Genomic DNA, 25,244 nt, shown 5'->3' with positions numbered 1-25,244 from the left:
AGAGCGGGTCCTGCAAGGACCCTTGAGCAGGGCAGGCTGGAGGGCCATGCCTGGGAGGGCCTGGGTCCCAGCTCACACGGGTCCCTGGGCTTCAGAGGCCAAGCCAGCGAGCCAGAAATGGTGACAGTGTCCAAGGAAAACGGCCTCAGAGCGAGGTAAGTCCCCGAGGCTGCCCAGCGGGGGCTCACAACCAGGCCAGAGGCGGCAGACAGATGGAGGCTGCCCCACGACATGGCCCAGCTGCCCTGTGATACGAAGGAAGACTGGCTATCTGCCGCCCTGCAGAGGCACAGAGAGCCAGCGAGCAGTCACCAGGGCGCTGCAGGCACGGTCCGGTCCCACTCCCATGCTTTTCCCATCAGAAAGCCAAGAAGCTGCAAGGGCGTGGGGTGGGGAGGAACGTGAAAGATGAAAAGGCAGACACAGAAAGACCAAGGACCAGGCCGCCTGAGCGTGACGCCGAGCTGAGCGGGGCCTCCGGCTGGGCCACGTGCGGGGCGCCTCCAGTGCCCCACCCCCACCCCTCCTCCCGCTGCCCGTCTGCAAGGGCAAAGCTACCTCTGGGGAGCCTCGAAGGTCATACAATTTGGGGAATGCTCTTCAAGGAAAAAAAAAAAAACTAACTAGGTACACAAAGTTGTACCTAATTGGGTACCAGTGAGAGGTCCTGACTCATTGGAAAAGACCCTGATGCTGGGAAAGATTGAGGGCAGGAGGAGAAAGGGACGACAGAGGATGAGATGGTTGGATGGCATCACTGACTCAATGGACATGGGTTTGGGTGGACTCCGGGAGTTGGTGATGGACAGGGAGGCGTGGCGTGCTGCAGTCCATGGGGTCGCAAAGAGTCGGACACAACTGAGCGACTGAACTGGAACTGGAGAGGTCCTAACAGTCAGGCATCCCTAATACTGTCATAAACCCAGTTTTAATTGCTTCTGAACCCTCGGACGAGTGACGCAGTGGCCGCTTGAGCTCACAGGTCACCAAACTCCGGCACAGTCCAACATTCCACATCTCTGCTTTTAGGTGAGTGATTACAGAGCCAAGGGCCGATGCAAAGGTTTCGAGGCTGTCTTCACAGGTGGTGAGGCTGAGGCTGTTACCTTCACCTCCACCCCCCGAGCTAACTTTCCCGAGTTACTGAAACCAAAAGAAGGCAATTCGAGGAGCAGGTGAGAATGCTCGCTGACAAGAGGCCTGCGAGGAGCTCGACCTGGGTCCCTGCCCCCGCGGGGTCAACGCGCTGCGTGTGAGCTGAGCGCAGCGCCACCTCGGGCACATGGATACATTCCTAGATGCTGTCACCGTGGCTGTGCTTGTCTTTGTCACCGGAAGGCAGAGTCCGTGAGCACGAACACCGTCTCTTCCACTTACTGTGGGCCTCCAGTGTCTAGAACGGTTCCTGGCCTCCAGGAAAAGACTCAAACTCATCAAACGTGTGCTTTTACAGGGAATTTTCATAAAGATTATCAGAGAGTTACTCCTGTCCATTTAAAACTGAAGCAGCCAGGACTGGGAGAGGGCGAGGAGTCCTGCCCAGGGAGAGGCTGTCCCGGAGGGCGGAGGAGGGCTGGGACGGGAGGACAGTCCTCGCCAACCCAGTGGAACAGGTTCCACAAGCCACCCACACTCCGCAGGGTTTCTCAGAACTTGTCAGAGTCTTGAGAAATAGACCTCGGATGTCTTCCTCCTTTGAGAGGCCGTACATTCCAACTCCTGGCTGTGATTCAGTAATTACTTGGGGCTTCCCACTCTCTCGCTCCTGTCTCAGTGACAAACTGCTGGTGACTTCTGATCCCACAGCATTCGGAAACCAACAGAAATAGGCAGCGTTCGGTTCCCCGGAGGACTGCCTGGCCCAGCTGGGTATCTCCTCCAGCGTCTCCTGAGTCACAGACCACCTGTCAGGCTCCAGCAGCAGGCACTTCTTGGGTAGTTTATGTGTGAAACAATGCTACAGGAAAGGTGCTATAGTTACTACGATGCAGACAGCATAACCTCACACAGGCTCAGTGAGGTAAAAAAATTCACTCCTCGAGAGACAGCTCAATCCTGACACTCGCGTGCGGCAGAGAAGGGGAGAAGCTCCACGGACTCCTCGCAAGTCCGCCTCCCATGTGTTTCATCCAGATTCCCACCCCCCACGACTGACGGAGGGTCAGGCCGCTCCACGGCCGCACAGACGCACACCAGGCCTCGGCTCTGCTCTGAAAGCACGAGAGGAAGACGCTGGCCCACTCTGACCGTCAGAGAGACACCAAGGAAAAGCCGCACTCTGCAGAGCAAACCTCCTGTGTGATCAGATTCTACCTACCTTGTGGGAAAAAGAAAGTAAGGAAGACACCGAGGTCTTATGACCACAAGCACTGTGCCCCAAATTCCTAGTTCCACACACAGTTAAAAGTCCCCAGGAGTCTCTCTCCTTTTTCAAAAATGTTACCCAAGCATCAGCTGATACTAAACATTTAATCTGCTAAAAGCAGTGCCAACACTCGGGGTGAGGGGCGGGGGACAGTGAGCACGAATGTAAACTCGCGCTCCTGGCACACACAGCAGACCCCTGCTGATCACCGCCACATTAACCTGCAGAACAGCCGAGGAAACAAGTCTGCCCCATGCGGGCTTGGAGGTGGGGAGCTAAACCACGTTAAAGCCTGTCTAACATGGAGAAACCGTGCTCCAGTTAAGTCTGCAATCACAGAAGCAAGGCAAGACCGCAACCACCAACCTGTCCGTCAACAGCAACGCAGGGGAAACGGCCATCACGTCTCCCGGCAGCGCCTGGCTCTGAGGGGCCAGCCACAGGAGCGCGTGCCTCCCCTGGGAACATTCCTGCCCGGCGGAGCCGCAGTCCTGGGCAGCACCACGGGCGCCCTTCTGAGCCCAATCCACGCAGTCTGGAAGGCTAAGGAAGGCTGGGCGGAGCGGACCTGCTGGAAAGGTGAGGTGGTAGGGGTGTGCAGGGCTCTGACTCCTAGCCAGTCCCTGGGAGGCTGGGTGTGGGCAGTCTGGGAGGAAGTCTGATCGACCAGGTTTCCAGGGCCTCACACAGACCCACTCGTGCAGCTCAGCGCCCTGCAGAGACCCAGAGTCACAGCGCAGTAGGACAGGCTCACCTGACCCCAAAACCCACAGGCGCTGTGGACTGAGAAGGCAGGCGAAGAGTACCTGGAACAACTGAGCACCTCCTCTGGGCCAGACACTGCGCTTTGTGTAGAAGCAACCAGGTTTTCTGGTGAGTCACAAACATGGTCACTAAGTCTCTGTCCAAACACTTGCCTTAGAACCATCACTAGGGGATTGTCCCTCCATGACTTCAAATAGTGTTAAAGCTTTTTTAAGGGACAAGATCTAACTAGCAACTTCAAGGTCTACAGAATGGATCTATTCTAAAGCCACAAGATATCATGGGTATCATGGCCCTTGGGCCAGGCATCATTCAATCATTTGTCAACAGTCAGCCCACGGTAAGACAATCCTCCAGGCGCCCAGCTGGGGTTCTCTTGCTACTAATCAGCTCCGTCGTCCAGGTCTATTTGGCACATGTCTGTATGTCTGAAATTACACAAAAGACATCTGACTGGAGACGGCAGGCAGACATCTCTGGCAAGAGGAGCTGGTGAGGAACAGAGGGAAATTTTACTTTATGCTACAAAGTACTATACTGCTGCTTTATTTAAAAAAACATCAAATCTTTGCAACTAAAAAGAAAAAACAGACAAGCATGGGTGCTAAGAGGGTACCGTGTGGCCCTCAGCAGACATCTGTCCCCAGCCCTGGGACCAGGGAACAAGATGGACACGACTCCCACCCCAGTGCAGCGGACACTAATGGACACACTCTGCAGAAGCCGGGGACCCCAGAGTGGGAGTCTAGACCGGAGGCAGCGTCACCTACCTAGGAGCTGGCTAGAAATACACATCTTGACCCCACCCAGACCTACGGGGTCAGAAAGCCTGTGGCGCGGCCCAGCAAGCTGTTTAACAGGCCCTCCAGGTGGCTCGGATGCAGCTAAGGTTTGAGAAGCACTGTTCTGACTACACGTACACACTTCAAACAATTCCTGCTCGCCTACTTAGCACTTCTGGTCAAACTCCTCACTACCAGAGGGGTCAGACTGACACGCTTCCATCTGTACCTCAGGGTGAGACCAGAGCAGCCATTCACAAAGTGGGCACAGGACACTCACTCTGAGGACCCGAGAAGCTGCTGCAAGAGGTTCACAGAGAGGCCACTGAAGGGGCTTCTCACAAAGCCCTGGGAGAGACTAGCGGCCAGAGCCCCCCAGCAACAGCCCGCTTTCCTGGGCTTCATCTGCAGTCTCCTCCTCGGGAGGCTCCAGAACACGCATGTTCCTACAGTCCTTCCAAGTTCTTCCTCAACCTGCAGTATTCATGTTTTATAATTATACCTCAGCAAAAAAAAATGTTTCCAGAAATATCCGTAATTTTAAAACTCACAGAGAAAACTCAGGTCCAGATGGTCTCACTGGTGAATTCTTCTGAACATTTAAGGAAGAAACCTGCACAAACTCTTTCAGAAAACAAACCTTTTACTACCCCCCCACCACAGCAAATTTATTATGGCACTCAACTGATGCATTTATATGTCTGATTCATCAAGAAAAACAGGACTTTCTAACGACCCTGGGAGGGTTATCTGACATGGGTTAGTATGTACATGCATACATGTTAAATTCCCATAAAGGCTTTTTATTATTTTTAAAAATTCATATACAACAGAACTGACTTTTTGGTGTGCAGGTCTCTGAGTTTTAACACACTGGTTGGTTCATTTAACCACCAGAGAAAAATCTTACAGATTGTCTTTGAAAAAACAGAAACAAGAACATTCCTCAACCTATTTTATAAGGTAAACATAATCTTCACACCAAAACTGGACAGAGAACATTGTAAGAAAGGAAAATTACAGGCTATACTCTTATGAATAGAGGCAGAAAATTTTTTTAATTATATTTATATTAGCAAATCAAATCCAACAAGGATGATCTATCAAAAACATTTGAGATTATTCTAAGGATATAAAGGATGATCTATCAAGAACAGCTGAGATTATTCTAAGGAAGCAAAGTTAGTTTACTTAACATTAGAAAAACGTTATTCACCACATAAAGAAAATAAAGGAGAAAACGCATCATCAATAGATGTGGGGGGAAAAAAAGCATTTGATAAATGCAACACAGTCATGATTTTTTAAATCGTAAAACTATGAATAAAAGCAAACAATTTTTATCAGATTCCTTAATATGATTTTTTTAAAAATACTTATTACTATAAAGTAAGGCATCTAATAAAACACATCTTATTGCAAAAGTCATACTTAGTGGGGAAATGGTGAAAGCCTTCCCAGAGACCAGCACCATACAAGGCTCTCTGCCAGCATTACTTCAATTTCACCTGTATGGGAGATGCTGGTTCACACAGTAACTTAAGAAAAGGAAATAAAAAGTGTAAGAATTGGAAAGAAACAAACCCATCCACAGACAGCATGATATTCTACAGAAAAAAATCAAAAGAAACCACAGATAAACTGTAAGAACTGAATTGAGCAAGATTCTGGGAGTCAAGGTCTATGCACAAAAATTAACTCCATTTCCAACTAACGCTTATAAAATGGCATTGTAAAAACCATAAAAAATAACACGTATCTTGGAATAAATTTAATGAAACACAAAACCTCTACATAAAAAAACTATAAAATAGTGTGGAAAAAAATTTTAAAAACTAAATAAATGAAAGGATATACCATATTCAGAGATTAGAAGTCTACTATAGATTAGATTAGAAGTCTTCTACTATACAATTCTTCTGTAGTAAAAAATAACCAACAGATTCAATGTAATCCCAAACAAAATCAGAGCAGATTTTTTGTAGTAATTGCCAAACTGACTTTTAAAATTTACAGGGAAATGACAATGACCTAGAATAACCAAAACAATGTTAAAGAAGAACAAAGCAGGACAGCTACTCTACAGATATCAAGACCTATGATACAGTAATAGTATCTAAGAGAATATGAGTGAGCGAGCAAATAGATGATGGAACATACACAGCCACCTGGCTTACTTCAAAGGCTCAGCGGGACGGATGATCTTTACAATCAGTAGGGATTAACTGCTCACTACCCCACACTGTAACAGAACACTAACTGTGATGGACTACAGCTCTAGTTGGCAAAGGCAAAACAAAGCTTCTAGAAGGTAACGTGCCTGCATGCTAGGTCGCTTCAGTCGCGTTCAACCCAAGGATCGAGCCTGTGTCTCTCAGGTCTCCTGCACTGACAAGCAGGCTCTCTGCCACTAGCACCACCTGGGAAGCCCAGGAGATAACTCAGACTTTCTTAAACAAGACACAAAAGGCACTAACGATAAAAAGAAAAATTCTATGAAGCAGAATTCATCACCATGAAGAACTTTTGTTAGTTAATAAAGCAAACTTTTAAAATATTAAGAGAATAAAAAAGTAAGCCATAGTGTAGAAGATATGGGCTTCCCTCGTGGCTCAGTCGGTAAAGAATCTGCCTGCAATGCAGGAGACCCGGGTTCAAATCCTGCGCCAGGAAGATCCCCTGGAGAAGGAAATGGCAGCCCACTCCAGTATTCCTGCCTGGAGAATCCCATGGACAGAGGAGCTGGGCAGGTTACAGTCCATGGGGTCGAAAGAGTTGGACATGACTTAGTGACCAAACCACCACCACCAGAAGATATTGCAATACCTACCTCTCACAAAGGACTCTCATTCTGAATACAGACAGTACGCCTACAAACCAGTTAAGACAAACCTTGACAGGCATGCCACAAAGGGAGATTCTCAAACAATCAGCAAGACAGGAAACAGTGCATCGAATCATGAGTCATCAGAGAAATGTAAATGAAAGCTAAATACCCCAACCCTATCACCAGAATGACAAAAAGGAAAAAAAGCCAGGAAACCGACACCACCAAGGTTGGGAGAGGAAGGAGCCATGTGCACTGCGTCTGAGCACATTCTGGGACAGCCGCCCCGGAAGACCACCCAGCCTCGTCCACGAAAGCAGACCCAGCGAGTCCACCTGAGGTTTACGTGCACAGAGAGACACTACTCCCAGCGTTCTTCCCAGTGGTCACGAGCGGAACAAACGAAACATCCATCCACAGGAGAACGCAAAGGGATGGGTCTATCTGTACAACTGAAAACCTCGCAGAATGAGGGAGAATGAACACCGCTGGCACACGGGAACCACCAGGGCGAGGCTCGGACAAAACTGAGCAAAGACAGCCAGACACCAAAGTACACGCAGTGTGACGCCACACCGCCAAAGCTCACAACAAGCGGAACGAGCCTCTGGCGACACAAGTGGGAACAGTGGTGGCCCCTGGGGAGCGAGGTCCTGACCGAGAAGGGGCATGACTCTCCGGGGGCACACACGGACGCTCACTCTGTCCACTTTCGGCAAACACCAGTCAGCTCCAGGCGCTCTCCTCTGGAGCCTCCGGGCTGATGGAGCCCATTTCCGCCAAGTCCCCCCTCTGTGCCCCCAGAGCACTCACACTGGCGGAGAGCTGGGGGCTGTGTGTCAGTTATTTCTGTGCCACTGCCCACTACATACAGGGGACCTTACTTGGGCTTTGTACCCCCAAGGCCTGGCATAAGACTGCTGGATTTGCTGCATTAACAGGTAATTCATTAACTAACCCTGAAACTGCACCACCGCCTCCGAGCCTCCCACTGATAAGTCAGAGAGCAAAACAAAACCCCGTGTTATCCTGGGCCACAACCTCCTTGAAATCGCCTTCAAACACTCCCAACACTTAAATACAGGAAGGAAAGATTAAACAGAGATGCCTTCTCTAACATCAGCTTAGGTTTTTAAGTGGAGAGAAAGAGAAGACATGGCGAAAACATGCCTACATAATGTAGTACAGAACACTGCTAAGGGGAAAAAAAAAAACACAAATGTATTCTTAATCTCTGTCTGGACACCAAAGAGAAGAGGGGGAACGGAGTTGCTAGCTAGTAACAGTCTGCAAGCATCATGAATCATGAGCGGTCTGAGGACCACAATGGCAGTTGGGAAAAGGGACGAAATGGCCATGCTCTTTCCATTTTAGGGATCATGACGGCTAAGATCTGACCTCAGGTGGAAAAAGCATACACAGGATTCAGCGTCAGGCAGAGCTGGGCTCCAAGCCCACCTTGGTACCAAGCTGCTGGCCTCGGGTAAGGAAAGAACTCCTGGTGTTGAGGCCCCAGCACTCAGTCACCCGGCTCGGGACTGCTAAGCGTGCTCATCAGTGACACTGACAGCAGTCTGTTCATCACGCAGGGCCGAGCACCGCGTCTCGTTTCATCCTGACCCTAGTCACACTCAGCAGTTGCAAATCCACTTTTAATGCAGGAGACTGCCTGCAATGCAGGAGACACAGATTTGACCCTTGGGTCGGGAAGATCCCCTGGAAAAGGAAATGGCTACCCACTCCAGTATTCTTGCCTGAGAAATCCCATGGACAGAGGATCCTGGCAGGCTACAGTCCATGGAGTTGCAAGAATTGGACACCACTTAGCAACTAACCACCACCACCTAGTCAGTCATACATGTTATTTCTTTCACTCAACAAATACATTTTGAGCACTGATCATCTCCGAGGGAGGGCCAAGTTCAAGAAATACAATCGATGATGACCAGAGACATAGGTGTCCATCCTCGACAGGCTTATGTATAATCTTCCTCAAAATGAGGAAATTCAGAGACATAACCTTGCCTAAGGTCATGCAGTAAACCGGAAGGCTTGGATCTGGACTTAAGTCCATATTTTCCAAGGACGGTTCTCAATCCTGGCTGCAAACTACAATCACCTAGGCAGCTTTTTCAAAACCCCTAATGCCCCGCTCTCACCCTAAACCGATTAAAACGTCTCCGAGGGCAGGGCCTGGACAATTTTTTTTCCCCAAGTTTTCTGAATAATTCCATTGTGTTGCAAAGGCTGAGAACTTTGCTCCTTCAGTAATAAATGTTCCCTTCCCCTGCTATCTGTTTAATTGATGCTTTAATCTACGCATATGAATTTAAGATTAACTCCTTTCCAGCAGTTTCCATGAACAGTGAATTACTTTTAGAGTTTGCTTTAAACGGCCCAACAATTCTACTTGCTAAAGCAAAACCGAACTGTGAACACCTGCTTTGTGATGAAAACGTTTCTGTCTCCTCTGTTTCCACCCATCAGGCTAGTGCAGGTCCCTAACCCAGGGGCACGTAGAGCCCGCCTGCCTGCACCCTCTCCCTCCACAGCAGCAAGTCCAGGCCCTGCCCCAGGATTCGCTAGAGCCCCGCGGATCCTTGTCTCCTCTCGTACGGAAAACACTCAGCCCGGAGTGTGCACACCGCAGGCCTTGCCCGTGAGGATTCAAACAGACCAGTCTCTTACGTGCGGCTCCAGAACAAGAGCTCATGCTGGGCAAGTGAACAGAACCGAGTCACATTCTAACGCTCCAGGGCCAGGCAAGGACACCAGCTGGCCATCAGAGATGACTAAGCCCCAGGCCCTGTCTTCGAGGGGCCCACAGTAAGAGCGAGACAGAACACCACTGAACTAAACTAAGAGAGGCTGCGGGAATAGAGGGCAGCAAGCCTGGAGGAGGCTGCCTCTGCCCTGGCCACGGCTGGGAAGGCTTCACAGAAGAGATGTCAGCTGGGCTGGGCAGTGAAGCTGTGCAGAAATTGGCCCGGGGGACCAGAGCAGAGGGAAAGACAGTGTGTCAGGTAAAGGTCGGGCAGCGTGAACCAGCAGCACTGGGCTCAGAGCATTCAGTCCCGTGAGCCAGAGCAAATGCCGGGGGGAAGGAGAAAAGTGGAAAGTGGACATGTTAGTTGCTCAGTCATGTCCAACTCTTTGGGACCCCGTGGACTGTAGCTCACCAGGCTCCTCTGTCCATGGGATGCTCCAGGCAAGAACACTGGAGTGGGTTGCCGTGCCCTCCTCCAGGGGATCATCTCGGTCCCGGGATCGAACGTGGGTCTCCTGCACTGCAAGCAGATTCTTTACCATCTGAGCCACCAGGGGAACCCAAGGAAAGGAAGGGAGGAAGCCAAAGGCATCCCTGCACTCTGCAGACCGCAGGATGTGGGAGGACAAATCCTCCCAAACTTCAGCTTAGTAGCCGGAGGCCAGCGCTACGAACAATCCCAACAGCCCGCCAGCCCTCACTGAGTCTCCTCCTCACACAGCAGGGGCTGGGCCTCCGCTGCCGTAAACCCGCACCCAGGAGAGGGCTCCCGGAGGCTCTCCACCACCACCCGGGGAGACGGCAGATCAGGGCAGACCCGGGGTCAGGGCCACCGTCAGGAGGCAAGAAGCACTTCTGGGATTCTGTCCCAGGAAGTCATCTGAAATGCACACAGTGCACACTGAGGTGCACACAGCCAATTTTATCATCAAAAAGTAGGAACAAAAACCATTTCCTTATTGTGGGATCAGTAAATGATTCACAGGATGGAATACCACCACAAAGACATCAGTATGTATGAACAATTAATTTTCAATCATGTGAGAAAATGTTTTCAATAAGTAAAAAAAAAGCAGGATATCAAGCTGTAGTGATAACACACATTTTTATGGACAAAATTCAGAGAAAGTCTATAAGAAAATACAGTAAAGAGGAAAATCAGTAGCAGGTGTAAAAGTGGAAAAGACAAAAATAAAATGATGAACATAAAAAGTCAAAATTCTCCTACATATTTCTCAACAAAGAGAAGCTTTGGGAAAACATGTAAAAGAAGGTTTACCATTAAAAACAAAAGGCAAAAACCTCCCACAAGAACACGCCAGTTTCACAGACACCGCTGGTGTGGACGCCACACATGCAATCTGAAACCTACACCGCGGGGTGACCTGACGGGGGAGCTCAAACTGTTGGGGGGAGGGGGGGCTTCTCTCATATTCTAGAACAGTAACAAAGCTGAAAAGGAAAATATTTAGATTTTAAGAGCTAAGGGCTCCCGATCTCTTTACTACTGTTTTAGATGCACAGTCTATCCCTCATTGACCTTAAAGGATTTACTGAACACCTATTAAGCGCCTGTACTGGCCAGGAAAACAGAACCAGAACAAATAAGTTACGTAAGACGCAGCCCCTGCCGTCAACCTGCAGGAAACTCATGATGAGGGGGCTGCAGAGGGTGTGAGTGCTGTTGCAAAACAAGACCACGGGCTGTGGATCCAAATGAGGGGGTCTGGGGGGGACAGCTGCTCAGAGACGGCTTTTCAGAGGGACAACGGGAGTTTGCCAGCAGAGCAGGCAGAGGCGCAGGGTAACCACAGCTGGCTCAGAGGACTCACTGGTTTTTCGGGGCTGAGTTGCACGGCTTGCAGGATCTTAGCTCCCCGATCCAGGGATGGAATGTATGTGCCCTGCTTTAGAAGCAGAGGCTTAACCACTGGACCACCAGGGAAGTCCCCAGAGAACTCTTAAGTCACGTTCCGTCAGGTTTTGTCTCTGTTACTGTAAGTCAGGTTTTGGTCGGGTTTTGTGGCTGTGGCACAGGATGGGGGCTAGATGCAGAATGCTCCCTGGGTCACGTCAAGCACTTAGGTGTTGATGCTGCAGATGGTGAGAACTACCATATAAGCAAGAGGGTGACAGAGCATTCAACGAATCGACCCCAGGCATTACTTCTGATGAAGAAAGGGGATCAAGAAAAATGATGCAGAAAAGTGGCCGGCCAAGGCTCCTCACTCTTCACCAAACCCACTCCCTCCTGATCCAGGCACTGGCCCTGTTTCCCAGCCCTCCTCACAGGCGGGTGCAGCCACGGGACAAGAAAAATGGCCTGCCAAAGCTCCGCGGTCACAATGCCAACATCCACGGGATCATCGAAAAAGCAAGAGAGTTCCAGAAAAACAGCTACTTCTGCTTTATTTGACTAAGCCAAAGCCTCTGACTGTGTGGATCACAACAAACTGTGGAAAATTCTTAGAGAGATGGGAATACCAGACCACCTGACCTTCATCCTGAGAAACCTGTATCCAGGCACTGGCCCCGTTTCCCAGCTCCCCTCACAGGTGTGTGTGGCCACAGGTCGGAGCACCAGCCAATAAGCTGTGAGTGGGGTGATGTGCCCCCTTCAAGTGTGCGCTCCCCAGGAAACCCCCCACACCCAGCGCATTCAGGCTCTGTCGCCTCTCTGGCTTGATGCAGAGGAGCCTGGAATCCTCAGGTCGAAATCGACAGAGCCCCGAGATGGAGAGACATGGAAGAGAGTGGAAATAAACCTCCACTGTGTCTGAGCCATCAAATATATTTCAAGTTTGTTACAGCAGCTAGCATTCACCTAAGCAAATACGTAGTTATGTCTTCTCCCCACAAACTCTTAAAGTGAAAAGTGAAAGTGAAGTCGCTCAGTCATGTCCAACTCTTTGCGACCCCATGGACTATAGCCTACCAGGCTCCTCCGTCCACGGGATTTTCCAGGCAAGAGTACTGGAGTGGGTTGCCATTTCCTTCTCCACAATCTCTCACCACCACTCAATTTCTTCTGCCTTAAAAACAACTGCTGCCAAAGGAACTTCTAGAAAGAATGAAACCTGTTCATTCCAGGGTAAAGACTCAGAGTAAATAGTCAGGTGCAAGGGTGGGGCTGACCAGGAAACATTCTTCCTCGTCTAACTGGCCTCCTGCCCCCTTCTTCCTCCTCACACTAGGCTCCCTTCCCCCTGTGAACAAAAAAAAAAGAAGAAAAAAAAAAAATGCCGCCCGCCATTCCAGGAAACATGAATGCTGCCTACCATCCAGCAGCAGCTACGACAGGAGCCCATCTGGTGCGCCCTGAGGGGGTTCAGCGTGGAGAAAACCAGACCCCTGGCCCTAGACAGTTAAGGTACACACCAAAGGGATGGTTTCAATTAGCACAGGCTCTTGCATCTTGCCATACGTAGACAAGCTCTAAAACCATTAACTTCAGATATCTGCTTTCTGTGATTAGCAATAATCTTTTGTGTTTGACTACAAGTTGTTTCTTTCCCCCATCAAAAAACTCCAGACCCTGGCTCCTTGTTTAGCTCTCTGGAACAGTCAGTCCATCAGCGCTATCAGAGAGGCTGCCTCCCCGGGCTGGGCCTCAGGAGCGCCGCCGAATGAAGCAGAGTTCTCACCCAGGTTGTGGGTGGTGCCCTTCTTTAGTCAACACGGCTCTGCAGGATGTGCACTGGGAGGCAGAGCCCAGGCCCTCCTGACCTTTCCCCTAGACCTCCCCTCCTAGGCTTCCCTGGTGGCTCAGACGGTCAAGAATCCACCTGCAATGCAGGAGACCTGGGTTGGATCCCAGGGTTGGAAAGATCCCCTGGAGAAGAGAATGGCAACCCACTACAGTATTCTTGCCTGGAGAACTAGGAGCCTGGTGGGCTACAGTCCATGGGGTCACGAAGAGTCGGACAGGACTGAGCAACTAACACTTTCACTTCTTTCCCCTCCTGCTAGGAAATACATTAACCACTCAATCCTGAAACCTAAAGGAAATGAGGACTTAATTCCAAACCCTAGTTTCCAGACCCCTACAAACATTCACTCTTCCCTGTAACACTGTACACAGAGATTGAATTCTAAAAGCGTCTGACTGGAAGCAAAGGGGAATGAACAGGAAAGTGGACTGGGGAGGGGAGGGGGGTTCACCAGGCCATTAGGCAAATCTGGATGACTCATCACTCCTCCATATATAGAGCCTTACAGGAATCCCGAGACAAACCACAAGGACTCACAACAGAGAATCAGCAGAAGTGGAATTGAAACAACTCTCCCTTACAGACCCAGGTCAGTTCACATAAACAGGAACTAGCTGATCTGATGTGGCAATCCAGTAAGACGTGCACATGAAAAATGCAGAAGGCACAGCAGAGTTTAAATGTCAGCTACATCGAGTATCCAGGACTCTACAAACAAACACGCAGTCGTTTTAAAATAAGCACTACTCAAGGTGGAAAACCGAGCAAGACAGTATTAACTGCTCTATCATCCCACTAACGTTTTTTAAGTAGAACAGATCTTATACTCAGCTGGGCAGAGGGAAATTTATTTCTGGGTAGTGAGTAGCTGGCAGCTGAAGACGTGTGTTGCAGGAATGGGTCTGCCTGTGGGTGTGTCCATACCCTTGGACCCCCCCGAGTGTCCTGAACTGCACACTGAGTCACCCTCCCAGGCTGACCATAACTTCAGTTTCCATAAAGATGCAGCATGTGACTTCCCGATAGTGCCAAGACGCTGGGGGTGTGGCATCAAGTCAGGAAGCCAAACGAATCTTGCAAAGAACAAAGATGTTCTCTTCATGCCCCACTCCCCAAAACTACCTTGCTTGTGGCTGTGGAACTGCTAAGGACATGAACACCTTGTAGAAGCCAGGGCAGAAATGATGCAGAGAAATCAGGGCAGCCTATGAGGTTTACCAGGAACATGGTCCGGTTACTGAACAGGACATATACAGAGACGTGCAGGCTGAAGACATTCTTTCTTGGTTCAGTTCAGGCTGCTCCTGATTACTGACTCCAGCACTCGGGAACAAAAAGTCCCTGCCCGCCCCCACCTGAGGCCAACGGGCATGTCAGTGTCAGCACCCAACAGCAAGCAGCTGAACATAAAGGCTTTCTTTCCTCAGGTATAGACAAGCTTCCTAATCCTCAAACGGGAAGGAAGCAGATCATCAGACCCAGCTGGGATTTCCCAAAACACCTTCCTGTTCCCTTGAGTTCCTCCACACCTAACAGAGAACTGGTGAGACCACAGAAAACCAGCCGGTGGCCTGATTTTAATCAAGTCATCAGTAACGTGAAAGAGATCCATCAGGTTCACCCTCCAGGACCGACTGAATCCTTTGTTTCTCTTTTTTCAGCTGCTCATTTCTTGGGCAAGCTGGCACTTCTGAGCATTCCTTCACTCATTCGTTTACTCAAGCAAGAAGCGGGGAAGAGATTCCTGATAAATTCTAGAGAGGGCGCAGCACTGACCACTGGGCCAAGCACTGTGCGTGGCCTCGTTATCGCCACACCAGAGACAAGGGAAACTGGCTCCAGGAAAACGAAGCCAAGGGCCCGCCCCCAGCCCGGAGGGCAGAGGGGACAGTCACGCCCCTGGCTCCACGACTGCTCTCTCTGAGCTGCCCCCTCCTCGAGTCGCTGGAGGGACGACAGACACCTCAAACACCCCTCGGAGGGGCAGGCTCCCCCCTCCCCGACCCTTCAGTATCGGGGATTCTGAACCTCATCCCTGAGCTCACAGGCGTGTCAGACCGGCCTCAGGTGAGACCCTCAACACTCGGCATGTGGCTCTCGCCCCACCCCTCCTTCCAGAGGAGGAGGCAGGCCTCCTGTCTGCTCACTCCCTCTCCACAGGGTCCTGGGGATGGCTCCTTCCACAGGCTGCCCTGGGCTTCACACACCTCCCTACTGACTCGCTTGTTTTACAACCACCACATGCTACTTTCACACACGATAACAAAGGCTTAAAGTCAAGTCAGAGATGTCATCTGGACCACTTAGACCAGCGCTGGACAACAGAACGTCACACAATGATGGAAACATATCAAGCTGTCTCACGTGGGAGACACCAGCCACGTGTGGCTACTGAGCACTGGAATGTGGCCAGTGGGACTGAAGAACCAAAGTTCCCATTTTAATTCAATTTAAATAGCTACACGTGGCCGGTGGCCAACATGCTGGACAGCACAGGTCTGGAGTCTAGCATTAAGCACCAACTGGGCCCCAACGTGAGGCCCCAGACAACCGCGCAGGGCGTCTCGGGTGAAGGCTGCACAGGCTGCCGTGGACCAGGGACGGGGAGCCCACCGCACCAGCTGCCTCTCGCGGAAAGGGGGAAAGGTCAGCAGAGCCCACACACTCAGGACCCGGCAAGTCCCCGCCAGCCTCAGAGCCCCTGGACCTGCCGTGGCCTTCCTCATCTCGCTCAGACCTCTGCTCACCTGTCCCTGCTCAGCGAGGCCCTCCCTGACTCCCCTATTCCAAACAGGCCCCCAGCCTGGCCTTCCACCACCCCCATCCCTCTCCCCAGACTGTGCTTCTGATCTCCCACCAGCAGCTCAAGCCTGACACTGAGCATCTCTCACAACCTGTGGTCACAAGAGACCACAAGGGCCCCGCGGTACTTTCATGGGGGGAAGGGGCTTGTCGGCGGCCGCTCCCCAGCACTGGGCCCCCACAGGTATCCATGGAGGAAATGGAGGACGTGTGAACTCAGCGACCTGACAAGTCTCCCGGGTTCTAACCAGGTGTGGGCACGGGACGAGGGAGACGGAGTCCCTCGGGGGCACCCATCAGTGATACCGCACAATGGCGCTGCCACCGCAACGGCAGGGAGCTGCAGAACCACAGCAAGGGGGCCTCACCCTTCCCTGGGGGCCTCAGCGATTCTTCCCGTTCACAGCCTGCACAGCACGAGGGGCAGACGCGGGACGTCCTCCCGGAGAGGTGGGCAGCCCCGTGGGAGGACAGAGGGGCGACCCGCAGATGAGACGGCTCCTCTCGCTGGATCCACTGCTGCACACGCTGGACACGGCCCTGCAGAGCGCCCTGCTGGCGGCGCGGAGGCGCGGGCTGGGGGCGTGGAAGGCAGAGCTGCCGAGGAAGAGGGCGCCCCTGACGCCTGCGAGGGCTGCAGGCAGGTTTCTCCAGCCGAGCCCGCCTCGGCCCTGGAAACCACAGCTGCTGGCGCGTCCCTGCACGTCTGGGCCTCTACTGGTGCAGGCCCCACGCTGCCCTCAAGTGGGCTCCAGCCCCTCCCACGTTCTGGGGAGTGCTGCTGCAGGGGCCCCCTGGACCTGGAACAACTGGGCGATGGGCCCCCAGGAGGAGGTCAGCCAAAGTTCCAATACCGGGCAGCTGGGGTGACACACACAAGCTCCCCCCAGGGTCTCCCGGGAGCCCCCCGTGTGAACATGGGCTCCTCGGGACACATGGAAGGTCACAGAAGCCCATGAGGCTGGTCCCCCATGGAGGCTGGACCGGCCCTCCCAAGGGTGGGTAAGCAGTGCAGAAACGCTTCAGGGTGCACACACAGAGAAGACTTGGTCCTCGAGCGACCAGGCCTGGACCTGGGCAGCAAGAGCCAGAGGTCGTCTCGGGCAGCAGCCAGAGGAGGGCGGCTCCCCCGGAGACCAGGGATGCAGACGAGAAGGGACACCTCACACCCGGCCTGTGATGGTCTCGCTCCCTCGGACGTCTCTTTGTGGCATCTCCCAGGCCGTGAGCATCACTCAGCACCAAGAGGAGAAGAGCCAGTCAGGCACTGAAGACCACAGAGGCGCCTTAAAGGCATACAAGTCAGTGAGAGAAGCCAGTCTGCAAAGGCTCTACACCGTATGCTCACCGTGAAGACCGGAGAGAGGTCAGCCGTCCCGGGGCTGAGCGGGGACAGAGGACAACGGAGTGTGGGCAGAGGGGCTGTTCGGGCCAGAAGCAGCTATCTGGCACCAGGACGTGGACCTGTCATTACACGTTTGTGCAAACCCACGGAATCTGCTGCATTGGAGAGTGAACCCTCGTGCAAGCGAAAGACTCGGTGCTGATAACGGAGGGTGGGGCGGGGGAGATGCTGATGGCGTGGGAGGCTGTGCACGTTGGTGGGGAGAGGTACACGGGATCGCTGCTTAATTGTGCAGTGAACCTACAACTACTCTGAAAGATAAAGTCGACCTCTGAAAAAGTAAATATGTTCATAAAAACCTACATTCGCACATAGAAAAACAATCCAGCAGCCCTGGATTGGACAATAGAGTCATCCCTGCGCGTTGAACACAAGAGGCCTCCGGACCCCGGTGGCCCGTCCAGCCTCCACAGCTATGCCCACGCCCGCTCCCCCACCGGCCCCACTGGACAACCCTGCCGGCCAAAGTCACCACCTCCATCTGAGCACTAGAGCCATCCCCGCAGAGCCAACACCAGGACCACGCTCCAGAGCTTGCTCCTCTCTCTGACAGGGTCAGCTCCTATTCTTTGATTTAAGAGTGAACAGAAACAGTAACAAAAGCAAAATTAAGGTTTCCCCAGTCTTAAAAAAGAAACCAACCCCACAATGCTTCTCCCTCCAGCTCTCACCCAGCTCTTTGCCCTGATGCAGAAAACCCACCAGAAGAGTCGCCCGTGCCCGCTATTTCCAGCCTGCCTCCTCCCGTCCCCATAGCTTCACCCCGGTGATGCTTTGCCCAGCACCCCTCCACGGGGGCAGCTCTGGGCCCCTCGCTGAGTTACCGGTCAGCCCGCATCTCCCCGACACCAGCACTCTGGGCCCAGTCGATCACGCCACCCGCCCCACCGCCCCCTCTCCCCAGGCCTCTCAGCCCTCACGTGCCCTCAGGCTCACTCCTTGATGAGCGGTGACCTCACCTGTTCCAAACGCCCCACGATGCCAACAACTCCAAACTTGAATCTCAGAATCCTGCTCAGACCCAACTCCCCAAGCCTGGGCGTCCCTGCCATCACCGACCGCAGGCTCCAGGCCTACACAGGACGGGGCCCCACCAACCTCACTCACGCCCCTCCTCATGGCTCACGCGGTCCATCACACGGGCTCCTCGCTGCTCCTCTAACGCACCAGGCCTGCCCGCGCCCTTCCTCAGCCTGAGTCGCTCCGCTCCCAGGCGTCTGCTCTCAGGGCCTTCCTGACTCGCTTCAAGTCTCTGCTAGAATCTCCCCTCCTCGTCCCCGAGAAGCACAGCTCCGCTGGGCTCCCGGGCCATTCGGCAACCCGCCTTCCCCAGCCCCCGGCCCTCCCACCGCCTGCACGCTCTCATCTTCTTCACAGCGTTTGTCTCGGCTTCATTCATTCATTCACTGTGACTATTATCTGCCCCCCCCCCACTAGAATACTGTCTAAGCTCTCTGAGGACAAAGGTCCTTGTTCCGTCCACAAATGAATCCCAAGCACCTAGAACGGTGTCTTGGCGAATGGCAGATGCTCACTAAGCATCCCTGGGAAGGACAGACAATGAGAAACACAGGGCCTCGCACGGGCTTGGGTCCACCGCAGGCACTCGAGACAGAAATGATCACGCCTGGGACTGGCTGGCAAAGCAAACCAACAAAGCCTAGCAAAGCGCAAGGAGGCAACACCCTCAGCAGACCCAGCCGTCCCTTCCGAGCCCAGCTGTGTCCCGACAGAGGGTCCGCCAGATGCTCCCGTCCCGCGTCTGCAAGCGACCCTATCCGCTGCACCCTCGCCACACCTGAAGGGCAACCTCAGACCGAAGCGCAGATGGAGTGAGAGAAACATCTCTGGTCAAGGCCACCGATGAACTCCCAGGTGTCGCAAGCATGGCTGGTGAGAGCTGAGCTGTGTAACCGGGGTTGGAAAAGCAAAGCCCAGGCATTCCACAATCGAGGGGGCTGAGCTACTGCAAATCCATCTGGTGCAGGAATTCACAGCGGAAGACAGAATACCCTGAGGCGAGGGTTTCAAAACAGGTTCAGAGGAGCCAGGGTCGACGACGTGTGCCTGGGCAAGCACTGACACAGAGCAGGAAGGACAGGACTCGGAGACCCTGGCAGATCTTTCACTGCTGACAACGGAGACCACCCACTGGGTGCCCTGCCTGCCGGAACCTTCCCTGCTTCTCTCAGGCTCAAGGCCCAGGCAGCGCCTGCTCTAACCTCTCTCTGCTGAGGTCTCCCCCGCCCGGAGCCGCGAGCCTTGGGACTCAGCTGAACCTGGCCCCGCTCCGCGCTCTGGAACAGCTGGTCTGGATGAGTCCAACACCCGAGGGGAAAGGGGCGCTCCACCCGCCTGCCCCCAGCACCCTGTCCTGCTCAGGGGCGCCTGTGCCCTGAGGAAGCCCCCCGCGCCGAGCCCTGCACTGGTCAGAGGCTCCGCCCGCCTGCCCGCAGGGTCTCCAGGGCCGCTCTCCTTTTTCTCTCCCTGCCCCAGCCCCACATGTGACCCGGGGCAGTGCGGGCTCCTGTGGAGTCATGAGTGGATGCTCACAGTCTCGACCTGAGGGCTGGGAAAGGCCCGAGGGAGTGAAGTGCCGGTGTGCGCTCAGCATGCTCAGAATGGGGCACCCCTCCTCTCCCCAGGTCCCACCCTCCCTCCTGGAGGCAGCTCAGCAGCCCCGGGCACACCTGTGTGTTCCCCTCTGCAGCGCTTACATGCTTCAGATCTGGGGTCTCCATGTGCCGTGGTCCCCAGAAGCCCCACCCACTCTGGGCTCCCACTGCCTTCCTGTCCCCTCCCAGCTCTGCACTCCATCCTGAGCACCTCTTGCCAAGGCGCTTTCCCAGAAATGCTTTTTCCAGAAATGCGGCGCTTCTCCCCGCTCCCTTGACTTTGCCAGAGAGCACCCAGGAGGCACTTCCAGAGGCCTGCTGGCACGTCAGCCCGAGTCTCTCCCGAGGGATCTGCTGCTGCGCGCCTGCCTCTTTCCAAGCCCACATCACATTGCACAGTGCGGGGATTCACACGGCCGCCTGCAGTGTGTCTGCCCATCTCTGTGCCTTCCAGCCTGGCACTGGGGCTCAACACCTTGACCAGAGCCCTGCTTTCACTTTCAGAAGAACTCTGAAAGGTGGATACCCTCAGCTCCTTTTGCAACAAGGACACTAGGCCCCAGAGAGGTTCAGAGCCTGGCTTACCCAAGATCCCAGCCCAGCAGACAGGAAGGTCAAGAGAACACCAATCACTGTTCCTTCCAAGTATCACAGCAGTACGTGTGCATACAGGCACACACACACAAGTACACACACCCCAGCAGCTCAGATATACAGTAGGCATTTTCTGGGTATCACTAATGCCAGATCGAAGTCATCAGGAATACAGGCAAAGTATTAAACAGATCGCTGCTTATTATTAAACAGTGATTGATATTATCGATATGAATATTGATATTATTATAATCGCTGCTTAGTATTAAACAGTGGGAAGCTGCTGAATAGACAGGGAGCTCAGCTCGGAGCTCTGAGATGACCTGAGAGGTGGGATGGGGGGTGGCGGGGGAGGGAGGCTCATACACAGATAGACATGTAGCTGATTCACTGGGCTGTATAGCAGAACCTAACACAACACTGTAAGGCAATTATCCTTCAGTTAAAAAGAATACTGGCAAGCAGACGTTACAGAAAGTCCTAGTTACAATGTTACACTTCAATTTACTGACACTAATTCTAACATGGTCAAAGCAGTAGTCAGGCAATAAGTAAATAAACAGACACTGACAGGCCTGCCATGGGCCAGGCACTTCACAGGCATGTACATTTCCTCCCCTTTAACCCCAGCAACCTTCTGAAGCATGAACTTCTGTTTCCCAGAAAAGAAGCCTAAGCTCAGAGTCCAAACCCCGGACTATCTTTGTACCCCGTGAAGCTACGCAACCACCTCTTGCTGCAGTCTCCTCCCCGGGGAGAGAATTATCACAGTACTCACCTGAATCCACTGGTTTTCAGCACAGGATACAGAAACCACTCTAGGAATTTTAAGCAGAAAGGGATTTAACTCAAGGAATTAGACGATTTCCAATCACTGTTAAGGGCTGAAGCGGCTGGCTCTGAACTGGGCCCCCAGGAACAGCTCCCTGAGCAAGACAGGACTGACGCACCGGGGCAGCAGTCACATCCAAGCTGCCACGGGAAGGACCGAGTTCGAGGGAGCGACAGGGTCACCGCGACAGGGTCCACCGCGACGGGACGCAGGACACAGCCCCCACCCTCCGCAGCTGCTGCCACACGGTCAGGGAGTGGACACCGGGTGATGCTGCAGGCAAGGCTCACATCTCTGTGACATCACGAGACAGCAGGAAACGGCCCAAGGGGGAAGAAAAACGGTCTCCGCCTAAGTTCTATCTCACATCTTTCATAAATGGGACCTAATTCCTGCCGGGAGCCCTAGCTGCAAGCGACTAGGGAAATACACATTTTTAACTCTCGGGCTTCCCCAGGGCAGGAAGGCCCCCTAGGAGGACGAACAAGCCAGCCCACAGCATCTAACACCCGCCCTCTACCCTGCAGTAGTTGAAGATCAAACCAAGTGGCCACATGGAGGGGCTGGGAATGGCGCCCGGCAGGCCCTGCACTCTGCCTGCTCCCCCTGCGCCAGGGCTCTGGCCACCACGTGTCTCTGGTTCCCGCTCACCTCCCTCATCAGAAAGCCAGGAGCAAACGTGTTCCTTAGCACTGCCCAGGTTGCCTTTCAAATGAATAAATCCCCAAAGCCTAGACCAGTACAGGAACTAAAATTTCAGTTGCGCACACTCATGCTGAGTTAAAGTACCCACAGAAAGATTTAATTCTCAGTCCCGTGCTTGCGAGCTTTTTCAGATGGCAGACCCTTTTTAAAAAGAGCAACCTTAGGTGAAACCCAACAAAAGCAAGAGAGCGGGCCCAGGAGCCCACACCCTCACACTGGGTGTGTGCTCTGCCCAGAGCTGCCCCTGCGTGACCTCATTTCACCCCCACGACCACTCTTTACAGGAGGTACAGTCAACCCCCGTCACCCAGCATGCCCTGGGATCACAGAGGTTAATGAAGTTTCTGGAGGTCACACCAGTCAAAAATGGCCGAGCAGAGGTTCAAACTGGCATCAGAGCAGCTCTGGCTCTCACCCACCAACGCCTTCTGTCTCCAGCTCCGAGTCACAACTCGGTGCCAGGGCAAACCACACACAGAGCGCAGCCCTGAGGAGCTCTTGGCCAGGTCAGGAAGCAGAGCAGAAAAACGTATCATCACAGTCCTTTAAGCCCAGCCAGGTGCCCCACGCCTCTGGGCTGCCCACAGGTGATTCCCTCTGCTCCACGTGGGCACTTGGCACGCTCCTCTCACCCTTTGAATGCAGTGCCAGCATCGCTTCTAGGCAGGGCACACTCTGATCACCTCTCCTGAGAGCTTTACGAAGGGCTGCGTGAAAGCAGATGGACGTGGTCAGAGCTAATCCCCACCTCCCAGGCCGGAGCAGAGCCGTCAGCCCCGGGCCTCACAGACACCCCGACCCTGTCTCCCGCACAAGGCAAGCGTGTGCCCAGCGCTCTCGTGCTGCTGCCAGCTCTCTGGAGGAAGGCGCCGGTGCAGTCTGGGCTCAGAGGATCCCTCAACACCGTCCATCTCGTCTACACAGGGTCAGAGTCCTGCTCAGCACGCAGCGGGAGAGGCCGCCACTTTACAGTGACTTTAACGGGGTGAGAGGTGGAAACCTTTCAGTCGTGTCCGACTCTTTGCGACCCCATAGACTGTCTAGGCCATGGCATTCTCCAGGCCAGAATACTGGAGTGGGTAGCCTTTCTCTTCTCCAGGGGATCTTCCCAACCCAGGGATCGAACCAGGGTCTCCTGCATTGCAGGTGGATTTTTTCCCAGCTGAGCCACAAGGGAAGGCCAAGAATACTGGAGTGGGTAGCCTATCCCTTCTCCAGCGGATCGTCCCGACCCAGGAATTGAACCAGGGTCTCCTGCACTGCAGGCGGACTCTTTACCAACTAAGCCACAAGGGGAGCCTTTAAATGAAGTAAATCTATTAAAATACTGAATCAATGAAAGTAATATCGTAAATCAGCTATACTTTAATCTAAAAAATACATACAAAACATCAATAAATTTCCTTCAAAGAAGCAATAAAATACCAACATTTGCAACATGCTAGCTCAGTCGTTCTCAATGGCTGAGTGATTTTTGCCCACTTCTCCTACCCCACCAGCCTGGCCCTCTGGGGACACTCCCAACGGCTGAGGTTATTTCTGATTGTCACACTGGAAAGGTGCTACTGACAACTAGCAAGTAGAGGTCAACAGCTTTCAATGAACAGGGCGGATTTCACCACAAATATTCACCTTCCCAGAGCATCAGCAGAGCCAAAGTGGAGAAATCCCAATTCTTTCCACTAACAGACTGATAAAAGTAAAGCATGATATAGGGATGAGAACTAGAGAACCCATTACAAACCACTTATTAGAAATGACCAAAAAAGAAAGAGGAATGACCATATTTATGTTAGCATCATTGATACCTTCTACTTACAGAGTGCCAGGAAGTGTCCTAGACACTGGACCTATTTGAGCTCTAAACCTGCATGGTCATTTTATGCCCCACTGACGGCTCAGAGAGGTGCAATAACTTGGCATGGTCATACAGCTATTAAGTAGGCTAGCTCACACTGAACCCAGCCAACCTGACTCCTTTACCAGCACTCCTGACTTCAGCACCCCCGCCAACATGCATGCACACGTGTGCGCACGCACACACACACACGCATGTCAAGACCCATGCCCCCCGCCCTGCTGTGTGTCCGTCTCCCCCGGGGGCAGCTCCTCTGAGCTCACCCTGAGCTCAGGGTGGAGCCAGCAGCACAGGCCCTCACTGCAGCCTGTGTGAAGAAAGGGGCAAAGGCACGGACGGGAGCCGGGCCCTGGCTCTGGGGGGCAGTGGCCAGCCAGTGCTCCCAGGAGTGCTCCACCCTCATGAGGCGGTCGGGGCACCCACAGGTCAGCCCCCTGAGCACCCGGCTCCCTGAGCGCCTCCACGGCCGCCTTCGAGCCCCAGTCTCCTGACTGGCCTTCCACAACACCGCCCACGGTGCTGTCCACAATAGTGTGGAGAGTGGACTCAGTGAGGACAAGGAGAACAGGTGGCCCAATGGTGCAGAGAGGCGCTGGGTCGAGGGGGGAGAGAGTGGAGAAGCAGGATGACGCGGTGCCCTGGGCTGGGAACCACAAAGGTCCAGCTCCAGCCCCAGCCCTGCCAGTGACAAAAGTGCACACAGTCCACCGTCCTCTGAGTGCCGCTGCGCGCCAGCCCTGTCCACAATTCACCTGTAAGATGTTGAGTGGGTCCTGAATGTTTTTGGCACACAACTGCCCACCCTTTCTCCCCTCTGGGATTACAGGCTGAAACTCTTCTCTAACACTTAGGAGTCTAGCACAAAAAATTCACTACATTTGGCCCATAAGATCACAATCTTGACTCATCTGTCACTAATATTCCAAAGGTACTTAATAACGGCTCCTAATAACAATATCACAGTCCTCAAAAACAAGGGTAAGGAGACAAGAAGTAAGAAATAAAACAAAGAGGAGATGTCTGATTTCTGTGGCACAAAGCTGAGAAAGATTTTCAAGAAACGATCTGCAGTAATAGACGGCGTCTCCTCTCAAAGGAGCAGGGGCTCCAACACAGACAGTGAGACAAAGCAGCAGACAAAGCGGTCACAGTCAGGATGCTCACAACAAGCAGCAGACTCTTCCAAGTCTGCTCTGTCTGGGTCTGCACCAAGCCTC

The 25,244-nt window shown here is 53.0% G+C and overlaps 1 protein-coding gene across 7 annotated transcripts in view; it reads right to left on the bottom strand.

Moving 5' to 3' along the window:
- TBC1D14 (TBC1 domain family member 14) overlaps nucleotides 1-25,244 on the bottom strand; it is a 103,371-nt gene that overhangs the window by 64,729 nt on the left and 13,398 nt on the right. Inside the window, exon 1 of one of the 7 annotated variants that reach the window (XM_043448373.1) lies at nucleotides 2,732-2,946. The exons of the other annotated variants lie outside the window; for them this stretch is intronic. Within the exon in view, the coding sequence (XP_043304308.1) occupies nucleotides 2,732-2,766 (35 nt within the window). The 5' untranslated portion in view covers nucleotides 2,767-2,946. Of the gene's footprint in view, nucleotides 1-2,731; nucleotides 2,947-25,244 lie in introns of those variants that run through there. 7 annotated transcript variants of the gene reach the window in all.

Source organism: Cervus canadensis, chromosome 26, assembly GCF_019320065.1.
Source record: "Cervus canadensis isolate Bull #8, Minnesota chromosome 26, ASM1932006v1, whole genome shotgun sequence".
Classification (NCBI taxonomy): Eukaryota; Metazoa; Chordata; class Mammalia; order Artiodactyla; family Cervidae; genus Cervus; species Cervus canadensis.
This window is presented reverse-complemented; position numbering and strand designations above follow the sequence as displayed.